The sequence below is a fragment of the Mobula hypostoma genome, chromosome 13 (genome assembly GCF_963921235.1).
Source record: "Mobula hypostoma chromosome 13, sMobHyp1.1, whole genome shotgun sequence".
Lineage (NCBI taxonomy): Eukaryota > Metazoa > Chordata > Chondrichthyes > Myliobatiformes > Myliobatidae > Mobula > Mobula hypostoma.
Genome location: NC_086109.1, coordinates 94,263,362 through 94,278,619, shown reverse-complemented (window position 1 = coordinate 94,278,619; position 15,258 = coordinate 94,263,362). Strand labels below are relative to the sequence as shown.

The 15,258-nt window shown below is 46.4% G+C and overlaps 1 protein-coding gene across 1 annotated transcript in view; it reads left to right on the top strand.

The window, feature by feature from the left end:
- The window catches only part of strc1 (stereocilin 1), an 80,516-nt gene that overhangs the window by 60,271 nt on the left and 4,987 nt on the right, over window positions 1–15,258 (top strand). Inside the window, exons 19-23 of the mRNA XM_063065104.1 lie at window positions 1,091–1,260; window positions 3,532–3,687; window positions 7,283–7,425; window positions 10,299–10,447; window positions 13,142–13,239. Coding sequence (XP_062921174.1) covers window positions 1,091–1,260; window positions 3,532–3,687; window positions 7,283–7,425; window positions 10,299–10,447; window positions 13,142–13,239 — 716 coding nt within the window. The remainder of the gene's footprint in view (window positions 1–1,090; window positions 1,261–3,531; window positions 3,688–7,282; window positions 7,426–10,298; window positions 10,448–13,141; window positions 13,240–15,258) is intronic.

The window sequence follows — 15,258 nt, the reverse complement described above, 5'->3', positions numbered from 1 at the left end:
CAAAAGCAGAACTTCCCGGTGGCCAAACACTTTAGTTCCAATTCCTATTCCCTTCCCATTCCTATTCCCTTCCCAATATGTCGGGCCAGGGCTCCCTCTTGTGCCAAGACGAGGCCACTCTCTGGGTGGGAAAAATAACACCTTGTACTCCATCTGGCTAGCCCCCCGATGGAATGAATATTTATTTCTCGTGATTTATAAAAAAAATTCCCTTTGTCTCCCCTCTTCTTCTATTTCCCTACAAAGGCCTCTTACTTCTTCTCACCTTCCTATCACCTCTCCCTGGTGCCCCTCCTCCCTCCTTTCTTCCTATGGTCCATTCTCCTCTCCTCTCCAGCTTTTACCATCCCCACCCTCCTGGCTTCACCTATCACCTTCTAGCTATCCTCCTTCCGCTCCTCACCTTTTTATTCTGCTGTCTTTCCTCTTCCTTCCTTTCCAGACCTGAAGAGGGGTTTTGGCCTGAAACGTTGACTGTTTATTCTGCTCCATAGGTGCTACCTGACCTGCCGGGTTCCAGAAACATTTTGTGTGTGTGTTGCTCTGGTATCTCTGTTTTGGTCATAGCCTAATCTTCCTTTTTTTGTGGCCTTTGTGTCCATTTTACTAGAGGTAAATTGTACGGAACACCTTTATACTGTGTTAACATTTCTGATGTGTTGTAGCTTGTGTTATATCTTTGTATTGGGATTTAACCCTAATGCAAAGTGTTTACCTGTTTCTGCCTGCTGGGCGATGTTTAAAGAGATTAGAGATTAGCTTTATTTGTCACCTGTACATCGAAACAACCAGCCCGTGAGGGGAAATCAGAGCACTGGGAACAAACCCCCACGCGCACGCAGTGATGGGGAGAACTGGTGGGGATTGAACCCCGACTGCTGCTGCTGTAAAGTGCTACGATAGCCTCTACTCTACCGGTTCACACTTACCTGTTCCATGGTCTACTTCCAAGGCCTGAATGGAGAATGGTAAGAGGATGGAAGCTGAGCTTCTTGACCTGGAGATCTTTCTTGAGTGATGGAAACACAGAGACGTTCAGGTAAAGGCACTTGGCACGAGGAATGTACTGATTCCACTTGTTTTGTGTTAGGTCCCGTCCTGACCTGCAACATTATCCGCACTACCCTCCCCTCGGCATGGCCCGTCGATTCGTTGACTGGCATGGCCGACGACGACTTCATCAACTGCTTGGAGATGATTGGTCAAGACCCTCACTTTCAGCCATTCGAACTACTTTGGCTGCTGGAGAGAGTTAAACAGGTACCGATATTCCACAACCCTGAGGAGGCAGGGCCACGGGGTGTACAAGTTGTTGCATCTACAAGGATGCTTCACAAGTATGTGAGGGAGAAGCGAATAGATCCAAGGCTCCCAACCTTTTCTATGCCATGGACCAATACCATTGAACAAGGGGTCCATAGACCCCAGTGTGGGAACCCCTGGAATAGCTGAATGAGGTGAGATTGGGTGGGAGGAGATGTGTGTGCAACATGAGTGCCAGCATGAAATAGATGGGCTGAATGGCCTGTTTCTGTCCTGCTTATCCTATATCCCATTTCTTCCATTGTGGGCCAGAGCTGGGGAGTAGGATAACCTAAGTGGCTCTACATTTAGCCAAGCATAGATACAATGGTAGAATGGCCTCCTCAAATAAGTTACAATGATAGATCCCTAATGAGAGGAACTCAACCTATTTTACTGAGCTAGTACTTACTGAATGCTTCTCACTCTTGTACAGTATATGGATTCCAGTTAATTGGGACGCAGTACACGGAACCAGTACAAGTTGGCCCAATTAAGTGGCTGCCCCAGTTAGCCAAAGTTTCATGGAAATAGTTAAAAAGGTTTTTAAAAAAGACAGATTAAGTAACAATTTATGTATTTAAATGAAATGTAGAACAAATTAGAACACTATCAATACTATTGCAGTACTACTAAACTGTGTATTGGTTCCTAGTAGTTATTGACAGAGGATCCAGTGTACGCAGTGAACAAAATCACTGCAGACTCCTAATGAAGATAATGAACTGCCTTCGTACAATGCTATCGATGATTGTATCCTCCAAATCTTCATTTTCATTGCAACGTTTAAGATGATTGTTGATACCTTTAAATTCATCATAGTTCCTAACTTGTTGAGATAGTGAAATCATTTCATTTTCATTCCCGGCTGTTTCCGGTGAGCAAAGTAGTTCTGAATTATCTTACTGCTTATTTCTCGCTAACTATCAGTGACAAAAAGTCACTGCTTTTTGAACACGAACACATACAACTGATGCTATTTAAAAACAGTTCGCTCAAAATCCAGTGTAGTGTCTAACGGTGACACAAGTGCACGCAACTGACGCTAGTTAGAAGCTGTTTGGCAGCAGTCTCCTGTCCCAATTAAGTGGCAGAGTGTCTGAAATAAATAAAGGGAATCCCAGCAATTTTCTCAAAGTCAGCTTTTGTTCTTTGAGAGTTGTTCCCAATAAGTGTCTGCTCCAATTAACCGTACCCACATAACTTGGTTTCATTGTGTCTTACTGATTGTTTATACATGTTGCAGGAATGAAATGAAAATATATTGTGGAAAAGAATTAGGAAGAAGTTGCCAGGATTTGAGTTAGAGTTTGAGCAGGCTAGGACTTTAGTCACTGGAGTGTAGAAGGAAGGGGTGTGATTTTATAGAAGTGTATCAAATCACGAGGGCATCGATATTGTGAATAGGCACAAGTTTTTTTCTCGGGGTTGGGAGAATCAAGAACTAGCAGGCATTGGTTTAGGGTGGGGGGGGGAGAAATTTGTGAGAACTTGAGGAGGGGCAACTTTTTTACCTGGAGGTCGGTATATGGAATGAGCCGTAGTAAGAAATGGTTGAGGCAGAAATATAAAAATATTTAAAAGTCGGGTACCTGGATAGGAACAGTTTAAAGTATAAGGGCTAAACACAGGCAGATAGGACCAGCTTAGATAGGAATCTGGTTAGTATGGACTGGTTGGGGCAAAGGGCCTGTTTCCTTGCTGTTTAATTCTATGATGCTAAACGGGTAGAGTTCTCTGTGGCAGCAGTCAAACAGAAATCTTAAGTGTTGGTTCTTGAGTACAAACTTGGTAACATGTACACAAGAGATTCTGTAGACGCTGGAAATCCAAGCAAGACACACAAAATGCTGGAGGAACTCAGCAGGTCAGGCAGCGTCTATGGAGGGGAATAACTAGTTGATATTTTGGGCTGAGACCCTTCATCGGCATTGGAAGGGAAGGGGGAAGAAGCCAGAATAAGAAGGTGGGGGAAAGAGGGAAGGTGTACAAGCTAGAAGGTGATAGGTGAGACCAGGTGAGGGGGAAGGTGGCTGGGTGGGGGTGGGGAATGAAGTAAGAAGCTGAGAGGTGATAGGTGGAAGAGATAAAGGGCTGATGAAGAAAGAATCTGATAGGACAAGATAGTGGAGCTTGTAGTTCTTGAATACATCCCTGGTAACATGTGCGTTCTTTCTAGCCTGCGGCTTTTTTTTACACAACCATCACACAATAAATCTGCTCTGTCAGATCTACAGACCTGTATCAGCGATGCCGCCTCAGGTGATCGAACAGCTAGGACGGATAGCCACCCAGTTCCCAGAGAAGGACTTGATGAGGCTGGACCTGTCTGATCTGGGTGCTGTGGCAGCCCTGGGTAAAACTGCAGAGTGGACCAACAGAAAGGTGCCTTTCTCAGACTGATTGATACCATTGTGAGTCTCTGTACGGAGAAGCTAAGTGTGCATTTGCACGTGTTGGAATGGATCAGGATGTGTGTGCAGGTCTAGATGGGATCAGGATGTGTGTGCACGTCTAGGCTAGATGAGGCTGGATCAGGATGTGTCTGCACGTCTGGGCTGGATCAGGATGTGTCTGCACGTCTAGACAGGATCGGGATGTGTGCGCACGTCTGGGCCTGGATCGGGGTGTGTGTGCACGTCTGGACTGGATCAGGATGTGTGTGGACATCTAGACGGGATTAGGATGTGTGTGCACGTCTAGACTGGATCAGGGTGTGTCTGCATGTCTAGACTGGATCACGATGTCGGTGTGCACGTCTGGGCTGGATCAGGATGTGTGTGCACGTCTGGGCTGGATCAGGATGTGTGTGCACATCTAGACTGGATCAGGATCTGTGTGCAAGTCTGGGCTGGATCAGGATGTGTGTGCACGTCTGGGCTGGATCAGGATGTGTGTGCACATCTAGACTGGATCAGGATGTGTGTGCACGTCTGGGCTGGATCAGGCTCCTTCACTTAAACCACAATTTCCCTGGTACCTTACCTGTATTGGAATCTGATGCTTTCAATCCAAGGTTCTTTCGAAAGAGGCATAAAACCTGTTGCTTCATGATCATTTTATTAAGCACTAAAAGATCGAAGAGAATTGGAAAGGCAGAGTTGCAAAAGTCTACTAGCTAAAAACGAAGAACAGGAAAACAGACTAAAGGTGGTGGGCAATGTGTCCTGCCCTCCTCATGCCCCATAGATAAGAGACATTCCATTCAAATTTGTAGATGAGAGTTAACCAGTCAGATGGCCCCTATTCAAATAATGTGATACCAAGGAACTTCCCAGAATCATACAGAACTGTAACCTCTAGGGACACACTGAACAACTGCATATACATACTGTGAGCACTAGGAAACATACTAAACAGTTACATGTATGTGGGTGGTTAGATAAAGTACAAACAGGTATTAAAGTTAAGCTGCAAAGATAATGATGATTATACAGTATAATCCAACACTAGGTTATATCAATGAGTTACTGAACTGATTCGGAATCTCAAGTACTTTACCTGGTTATGTCAATGGGTTACTGAACTGATTCGGAATCTCAAGTACTTTACCTGGTTATGTCAATGGGTTACTGAACTGAATGGGAATCAGTGGAGAATTGAGGTGACCCTGGACTTGGCTGTTTGCTGATATCATGAAAGGTCCTTACCAAACTGAGGAGCTACATCCAGAATTAATCCCTGGGTCTTGATATGCGTCCACAACCCTCATCCCACCCTCCTTGATTAAAATACTCTTTGATCTGGAATGTAGTACCTTGAAGGAGATTTTCAAAAGGAAATTGGATAAAGTTATGCTGAGATTTTCATCACCATGAGGCGGATGAGGTTATTAGGATAGTGTTGTATATTAGTACCTTATATCATTACATTAGGACTTGACTGTATATTAGCACATATTACACTATATTAGGGCATATTAGCAGTATAAGAGGATATTAGGATATTCTAGGACATTAGCATGGTATATTAGCATATTAGGATATATTAGGACTATATTTGCATACTAGGACATATTTACATTGTATATCAGCATAATAGGACAGCACTCTAAAGGAATCTATCTCTCAGCATTACACCCACAAGGGTGGAATCGGGCGCTGCAGGCTCATTGGGCCAGAAGTGCCTGTTACTGTGCTTATCTCTAAAATAACAATCATTGTACTTATTTGCTTTTAACTTCAGAATGAGGTTTATTTTTTTTTAATTTTTTTTTGTGTTTTCTTTACATTTATTTTATAACCTGATATTTTCCCAAAGTCATCCAACAGTGTAAACAATCCTATAAATGATTTTTCTGGTTCACTCAGATAGACCAAAACATCATCTGCGAATAACGCCACTTTCTGTTCAATCCCTGCCACCTTGATACCTTTTACGATTTCGCTCTGTCTTATTAGTTGGGCAAGTGGTTCAATATATAGCGCAAAAAGGAGAGGAGAAATTGGGCATCCCTGTCTAGTGCCTCTCTCTAAAATGAAGGAGTCAGAGAGGTCCCCATTTATCTTAATTCGGGCTGTTGGGCTGTCATACAGAGTCTGAATTACTTTAATAAACCTTTCTTGAAAGCCGAATCTTCCTAACACTCTGTATAGGAATGCCCAACTAACCGAATTAAAAGCTTTCTCAGCGTCCAATCCTACTACCATTGTCTCTGTCTCGTTCTTATTAACCTGTTCTAATATGTGCAGAGTTCTCCTTATGTTGTCCTGTGTTTGTCTTTGTTGAATAAATCCAGTCTGGTCTAAATGGATTAGGCCAGGTAAAAGCTTTTCCAATCTGCACGCTAATATAGATGTAAATAGTTTGTAATCTAAATTAAGAACACTAATTGGCCGATAATTGCCACATTCTAGTTTATCTTTACCCTCTTTAGGAATAACTGAAATAATCGCTTCTCTCCAGGAAGGTGGAGTTTCTCCTCTCTGCAAGATCCAATTAAAGGTGTTAAGTAGTAATGGGGCTAACTGTGTCTTCAGGGACTTGTACCACCCTGAGGTAAACCCATCAGAACCCGGGGACTTTCCAGCCTTTAACCTAGAGATGGCCACGATCAGTTCTTTGACAGTTACTGGTTCTAATAAACTTTCATTTTGTAAATCTGTAAGTTTAGGTAGATCTAAAAAATTCAATACACTGTCTATATAGGGCTCACTGGGGGCCCGGGGTTGGGAGTACAGCTCTCGATAATACGTTTCAAAACTCTCTTGAATTTTCCCTATTGTACTCTCCACAAGCTTTGTCTTTGGATTCTTTATTTTATGAATTGTATTGTCTGCTTGTTGTTTTCGTAATTTACATGCTAATAATCTAGCTGATTTACCTCCTACTTCATAATTCTTTTGTCTCAGGTAAAGAAAATTTCTTTGAGTTTCCAACATATAAATATCATCAATTTCACTTTGCAATTTCCTAATTTCCTGTTTTCGATTTGAATTACTTTTGTTGCTATCTCCAACTTGAAGTTGTTTTAATTTTCCTTGAAGGTCTGCTAATTTTTGTGCATTGATTTTTTTCATGTGAGTAGTAATGGAAATAATTTTCCCTCTCAGTACAGCTTTCAATGTATCCCATAAAATCACTGGTGATGTTTCTCCCGTGTCACTAAGGTCTAGATATTCTTTGATTTCTCCCCTTAATCTCTCCATTACTTTTGGGTTATTAAGTATATGTGAGTTTAGCCTCCATAGTGTTTTCCTCATTTTCCTTTCCAGGATTAGAGACATAGAGACTGGGCTATGATCCGACAGATCAATTGTTGCAATATTACAGTTTTTTATCCTGAGTCTGTCTGTATTAAAGATAAAGCAATAGTCTATCCTTGAATAGGCCAGAATGAGGTTTAAATCACAGAAAGAGTATGGATAGAAAAATGACTCCAAACCTTGAATTTGTCATTGTAACAAATGGGGAGAGTTTTGCCCTTCTGCATGATTTAATCTTGAGCTTGCACTAAAGGACAGTTTAATTTTTGTTGCAGCTCTCTGTGTTGTTTACAACCTTCCTGCATGTCAACAGGCTCAGGGTGGATGAGTTGGATTCGGCCAGTCTGGTTGCTCTGGGACGCATCATTTGTGGCATTAAACCAGCTGACATGTCTGCGATAAACCCAATGCAGTTCAGGTAGGCAACGTCAGACTTTACCTGGATCAACATAAAAGGTCAGTCTTGTAGCTGAGAAGTCCAGGACTGTCCTGGTCTATGAACGGCATGAGTTCATTTGAGGGATCGCTTGAATAGTGTTGTGAGCAGCTTTTGGGCCCGTATTGTAAGAAAGGATGTCTTGGCATTGGAGAGGGTTTAGAGAAGGTTCACAACAATGATTCTAGGATTGAAAGGGTTAACATATGAGGAGCATTTGATAGATCTGGGCCTGTATTCAGGAGAATGAGGAGAGCTCTCATTGAAACCTGTCGAATATTGGAAGGCCCAGGTAGAGTGGATGTGGAGAGGATGTTTCTTGTAACGGGGGAGTCGAGGACTGGAGGGCACAGCTTCAGGACAGAAGGACATCCCTATGGAACAGGGGTGAGGAGGAACTTCTTCAGCCAGGAATTCATTGCCACAAACGGCTGTGGAGGTCAAGTCATTGGGTATCTCTAAAGCAAAGGTTAATAGATTCTTGATTAGTCAGGGTGTCAAAGGTTATGGGCAGGAGGCAGGAGACCGAGGTTGAGAGAGATGACAGATAAGCCATGATCACATGATGGAGCAGACTTGATGGGCCAAATAGTGCGTTGAGATGGTAGAAGGAAAAACAATAGGAGGAGGTGGAATAAAGTGTAACGGAGGAGTGTAGTGCAGGCAGACAGTAAGGAGTCAGGCCATAATGACGTAGATTGTGAGCGCAGGAGCCCAATTTATCATCCTACGGAACCATTTGATAGTCTTAAAACAGCAGGACAGAGCTGTTTTTTGAGCCCAGTTTACGCGCTTTTAGGCTTTTGTATCTTCTGCCGAGTCAGTGGGGGAGAAGCGAGACTGTCTGGGGTGATGGTGTTGGACTATGTTGGCTTTTCCTATTGAGTCCACGAGGCCGAGTCCGTGGAGCGGGGGGCACTGGCCGTGTCCGTGGGGGGGGGGACACTGGCCAGGTCCGTGGGGGGGGGGGGACACTGGCCAGGTCTGGGGGGGGGGGAGGGGGGGACACTAGCCGTGTCCGTGGAGGGGAGGGGCACTGGCCGTGTCCGTGGGGGGGGGGGGGACACTGGCCAGGTCCGTGGAGGGGAGGGGCACTGGCTGTGTCCGTGGGGGGGGGGGCACTGGCCGTGTCCGTGGAGGGGAGGGGCACTGGCCGTGTCCGTGGGGGGGGGGACACTGGCCAGGTCCGTGGGGGGGGGGGACACTGGCCGGGTCCGTGGAGGTGGCGGGGGACACTGGCCGGGTCCGTGAAGGTGGCGGGGGACACTGGCCGGGTCCGTGGAGGGGGGGGACACTGGCCGGGTCTGTGGAGGTGGCGGGGGACACTGGCCGGGTCCGTGGAGGGGGGGACACTAGCCGGGTCCGTGGAGGGGGGGACACTAGCCGGGTCCGTGGAGGGGAGGGGCACTGGCCGTGTCCGTGGGGGGGGGGACACTGGCCGGGTCTGTGGAGGTGGGGGGGGGGACACTGGCCAGGTCCGTGGGGGGGCGGCACTGGCCGGGTCTGTGGAGGTGGCGGGGGACACTAGCCGGGTCCGTGGAGGGGGGGACACTGGCCGGGTCTGTGGAGGTGGCGGGGGACACTAGCCGGGTCCGTGGAGGGGGGGGACACTGGCCGGGTCTGTGGAGGTGGCGGGGGACACTAGCCGGGTCCGTAGAGCGGGGGGACACTGGCCGGGTCTGTGGAGGTGGCGGGGGACACTGGCTGGGTCTGTGGAGGTGGCGGGGGACACTAGCCGGGTCCGTGGAGGGGGGGGACACTGGCCGGGTCTGTGGAGGTGGCGGGGGACACTAGCCGGGTCCGTAGAGCGGGGGGACACTGGCCGGGTCTGTGGAGGTGGCGGGGGACACTGGCTGGGTCTGTGGAGGTGGCGGGGGACACTAGCCGGGTCCGTGGAGCGGGGGGACACTGGCCGGGTCTGTGGAGGTGGCGGGGGACACTGGCTGGGTCTGTGGAGGTGGCGGGGGACGCTAGCCGGGTCCGTGGAGCGGGGGGACACTGGCCGGGTCCGTGGAGGGGAGGCTGGTTTCTGTGATGGGCTGAGCTGTGTCCACAACTCTCCGCAGTTTCTTGCAATCAGAGGGAGAACATTTACCATATATACAATCTAACGAAACAACAATCCCTCCAGGCCACGGTGCACTCACAAAACATATGTCTCACACGGTACATAAACTAAAGTATCTCCACAACTAAGTCAGTAGAATATAACTCAGAGTGCATGTAGTGCACAGCACAGGTAAAGAGCAAACAGCTTGCTATCCTAGTGAGAGACCTCGGTGGTGGCAGGGTATTCATTAGTCTCCCAGCCTGAGGGAAGAAGCTGTTACCCAGTCTGACAGTCCGAGTCCTGATGCCCCTGTACCTCCTTCCTGACGGTACTGGGTCAAGGAGATTGTGGGGTGGGTGGTCGGGATCCTCAACAATGCATCGGGTCCTTCGTCTACAACACTCCGTTAAATGCCACAAATAGGGGGTAGCAGCGGTTTTTACTGTCCGCAGTGGGGTCTTGTGGCCTAATGCCTTGCAGCTTCCGTACCACACAGTGACGCATCCAGACAGATGTTGAAGTTCTCGATCCCTGGACCACAGCACCATTGCCGTAAACGTTAATATTGGTGTGAGAACAGGAGTGGTGGGAGGCAGCTCACACGTGAACATTAAACACCAACTGAGTAGTCAGTATCTTCTGTATAACTGCTGTTCAGCATTGCTAATGAGATGTTATACTCGTGTGTATCTGGAATTATATATCCTCCCTGTTCCACAGTATAATTTTTCGCTTGTTAACTTCTTGAATATCCTTTTTGGATGTCCCTTCTGAATTGTGAACCTGGTGCACTGTAAAATCTCAGTATGGCCGTTCTGTGGATCGGGAGTTTGAGTCTGCCATGCGATGAGTCCCAGTTACGCAGCCTGGCCGGCCTCGTTGTTCACCCAGAGACATTTGGAGACGTCAGCCTGTGGCGCACCGAAGAGTTCATCGAAGTTGGTTCCATTGCGGGTAAGCAATTTCCAGATCAGTGTGTAAGAGTGGCCCTTGGTTAATGCTCCTTGTTATTTGAAGAGTTTCATTATATTTGGGGAACAGATTATCTTGTGAGAAAAGAAACAAACTGCTGGAGGAAGTCTATGTTGAGCGGGGTCTGTGGGATGACCAGTTTCAGATTCCGATTTACTCATTTATTTATCACATGGACATCAAAACATACAGTGAAGTGTGTCGTTTGTGTTAACAACCGACACAGCCTAAGGATGTGCTGGGGGCAGCCCACAAGTGTTGCTGCACATTGTGGTGCCAACGTAGTGTGCCCACAGTGTTCAGCAGAGCGACACAAGCAACAACAATAGCAAAGCGAGCTCCTCTCCCACTCAGAGACAGGTCTCAAACCCCAGGACAGGCCACCTTTGGATCTCCGACGTCCATTCCATGGCCCCAGACTCTCAGACATCGGGACTTTATTCTCCAGTCCCTGGCCTGGACTCTCAGCCTCACAGACCTCTGTCCTTTGGACACACTGAACCAGGGCTTTGTCCTTCGGACTCGCCGGCTTCGGCCTTTGATCTTCGGACTTAAACATCCAGACTCAGCAATCCCTGAACTTTGACCTCCAGATTATGGGTTGATTTCCTGTTGCTCTGTCCCTGGCACCGTGTTGTGTGAAACTTGGCTGCTACACATGGGAAGATCACATGAGTAAATGAGATGGTGAAAGGTGATATCACTGAAAGTTCTCTCCATTATAGGGTGTGTACCCTCCTGGCTGGTTTACACCTCAATCCATTAGTTTAACTATAAGCCCTTCGTATCTATTCTGCAAGTTAACTTGATCTCGGCTGATCTGCAATTTAATTCCATTACGGGGTTTGTCCATCTCACTCTGACACAATTACTGCATAAACCTCAAGGGTGTCAGTTGACCAAGAATCAAAGACAGGTTTATTGCCGCTGACTGATGTCAGGAAGTTGGTTCTTTCTCAGTAGCAGTACAGTACAATACATAAAAATTATCCATTGCTTCATTATGTGCTGTGCCGTATGACATAATCGTTATGTGCCGTGTCGTATGACATCATCGTTATGTGCCGTGTCGTATGACATCATCGTTATGTGCCGTGTCGTATGACGTCATCATTGTGTGCCATGTTGTATGACGTGTGGGCGACCACGATCACCATGATTATTCTTGGCAAATTTTTCTACAGGGAGCCTTTTCTGGCTGGCTGCTGGTGACTAGTGGTGTACCGCAGGGGTCTGTGTTGGGACCAATTCTTTTTACGTTATATGTCAATGATTTGGATGATGGAATTGATGGCTTTGTTGCAAGGTGTGTAGATGATATGAAAATAGATGGAGGGGCAGGTAGATTTGAGGAAGTAGAGAGGCTACAGAAGGGCTTAGACAGATTCTGAACATGGGCAAAGAAATGGCGGATGAGATACAGTGTTGGGAAGTGTATGGTCATGCACTTTGGTAGAAATAAAGGAAGGAATTTTCTAAATGGAGACAAAGTACAAAAAACTGAGGTGCAAAGGGACTTGGGGGTCCTCTTGCTGGATTCCCTAAAGGTTAATTTGCAGGTTTGGTCTGTGGTGAAGAAGGCAAATGCAATGTTACCATTCATTTCAGGAGGACTAGAATATAAAAGCAAGGATGTAATGTTGAAACTTTCTAAGGCATTGGTGGGGCCTCACTTGCAGTATTGTGAGCAGGTTTGGGCCCCTTATCTTAGAAAGGATGTGCTGAAACTGGAGAGGGTTCAAAGGAGGTTCACAGAAATGATTCCAGGATTGAATGGCTTGTCATATGAAGAGAATTTGATGGCTCTGGGCCTGTATTCACTAGAATTCAGAAGAATGAGAGGTGACCTCATTGAAACCTATCAAATGGTGAAAGGCCTTGATAGAGTGGATATGGAGAAGATGTTTCCTGTGGTGGGAGAGTCTAAGATCAAAGGACACAGCCTCAGAACAGAGGGGCGTCCTTTTAGAATGGAAATGAGGAATTTCTTTCGTCAAAGGGTGGTGAATCTGTGGAATTCATTCCCACAGGCAGCTTTGGGGGCCAAGTTTTTATGTATACTTAAAGCAGAGGTTAATAGATTTTTGATTAGTCAGGGCATGAAGAGATACGGGGAGAAGGCAGGAGATTGGGACTGAGAGGAAAATTGGATCAGCCATGATGAAATGGCAGAGCAGACTCGATGGGCCAAATGGCCTAATTCTGCTCCTATATCTTATGGTCTTATTACAGAACGTCTCTCTGGTGCTTCCTGCTCCCTCCCCTCTCCCTTCCCCTTTTCCCAACCATCATTCCCCTCTCCCTACCCCCTTCCCACTCTCAGTCCTCAACAGAGACCCAGATCAGAATCAGGTTTGTCATCACTCACATAGCTATTGAAATTTGTTTTTTTTGAGGTAACAGTACAGTGTAATACATAAAATTACTACAGTAGTGCAAAGGTCTTAGGTGCTCTCTCTCTCTTATATGTGTGTGTGTACAAATAAAACTTTTGTACAGTACTGTATATGTACTTTTATGACTTAAATGACTTTGACTTTGCCAGAGTTTAAGAGAGTACAGATCTGGTTGGGAGATATCAAAGGGGATGATGTATATTTTATTGTTTTATAATTAATGTACATGTGGAAGTTTATTTAGTATTTAGTTTTCATTCTTTCTGTGTAACCTGAATAGCTGGTCTTCCAGACATGGTTCTGTCATCGCTGGTTAAAGAGCAGGTTGAAGGCCTCACACCGAATGCCATTGCAGCCCTTCCGCCAAAGAAACTCTCAGTAAGTGTACAACGTGATCGCAGCACTTCCAGCCAGATGTGTCTCACTCAGCAGCTCAACCCTGCCAACGAAGGGCTCAGATGTCAATCTAGCATCCAGCCATTTTAAACCCACTTCTCGATCCCACGTTGTAATGGCTGTCCTCGACTGCCAGATTGAGGGTCGACACAGATTAGATTGTATTCTGACCTGATGGCATGGACATTGATTTACCTGCCTACAGGTAGCCACTCCCCTCTGTCCCCATCACCCATCCCTTTCCCCATCACCCATCCCTTTCCCCATCACCTATTCCTTTCCCCTCAGCCACCATCTGCCCATTACCCACTTATTCCTCCCTCTGGTTCCTCTCCCCACCTCCCCTTTATTCTGTGGTCCAGTGCCCTCTCCTATCAGATTCCACCTTCTTCAACCCTTTGTCAAATCCACCTATCAGCTCCCAGCTTCTTACATCATTGCCACTCTCCCCCGCTCCCTCACCCTGCCCCTCGCCTCGATCCTCCTATTACCTTCCAGCTCTTGCTCCATTCTTTCCCTCCACCTTTTTATTCTTCAACCCCCTTTCTTCCCAGTCCAGATGAAATGCCTCAACCCAAAATGTTGACTGTCCATTTCCCTCCACAGATGCTGCCTGTCCTGCTGAGTTCCTCCAGCACCTTGTGTGTTTCTCAAGCATAGCATCATTTTTCTTCCTCCCACTTATTGTGGTTAGCGCAACGCCCTACAGTAACAGCGACCCGGGTCCATTTCCCGCCACTGCCTGTGAGGAGTTTGTACATCCTCCCCATGACTGCCTGTGTTTCCTCACACAGTCCGAAGGTGTACAGATTAGTAGGTTAATTGGTCATTGTGAAATGTCCTGTCATTCGGCTGGGGTTGAATCGGGGGTTGCTGGGCATCGTTGCTCGAAGGGCCGGAAGGGACTATTGCACGTTGTATCTCAATAAATAAATAAAATGTATCCCTCCCATTCAGTTTTGAAGGTATTAACTGTGGGCAAAAAAAAGAAATGATTAGAATCAGGATCAGGTTTAAGTTGATCAGATGTTGTGAAATTTGTTGTTTTGCGGTAGCAGCACCGTGTAATGCATAAAGAACTTACCGTAAGTTACAATAAGAAATATAATTGGATGGCAGAGACCATTCAGCCTATCTTACTTTGCCTATCTCCAGGGTTCTTGCAGGTTTCCAAGTAAAGGCATCCGTTAGTCTTGTGAGACCGTGGATCTGCACCTGGAAAGTCTTCACTCTCCAGGGCGCAGGCCTGGGCAAGGTTGTATGGAAGACCAGCAGTTGCCCATGCTGCAAGTCTCCTCTCTCCACAACACCAATGTTGTCTAAGGGAAGGGCACTAGGACCCATACAGCTTGGCACCAGTGTCGTCACAGAGCAACGTGTGATTAAGTGCCTTGCTCAAGGACACAACACATTCCCTCGGCTGGGGCTCGAATTCACGACCTTCAGGTCACTAGTCCAATGCCTTAATCACTTGGCCACGTGCCCACAACAGGTTTCCAAAACGGCATCTTTATTTTCTATCATTTCACCAGTGGTTTGGAGCAAGCTCTCCTTCTGAGTCAGATGTTTCCGAGTTCAAATCCCACTCTCGGGCCCTGTGCACAAAAATTCTGGCTTATCACTTCAGTGCAGGGCTGAGGGAGAGCTCCATAATTGGATGTGGCATTGTTATGTTAGCCCCACCTCACACTCCTCTGTATAACGCCCTGTCACTTCACTGCACTGTAAACACTGTAAACTATTTTTATAATGCTGTTTACATTGTAAATATATGCTGGTATTTATGTATTTATGCACATTTTATTCCATATCCATACTTTAACCTCTAACTTTATTATTATATAATTCTTTATAATTGTTGAATATTGTTTTTTGTTGCATGTCACACTCTTGCCAACAGATCACAGCGAATTCCTAACACATGTAAATGCATATGGTGAATAAAGTTAATCCTTGATGTTGAGAATCGAGCTGAAGCCTTCTCTTTCCTCTGCATCTAAA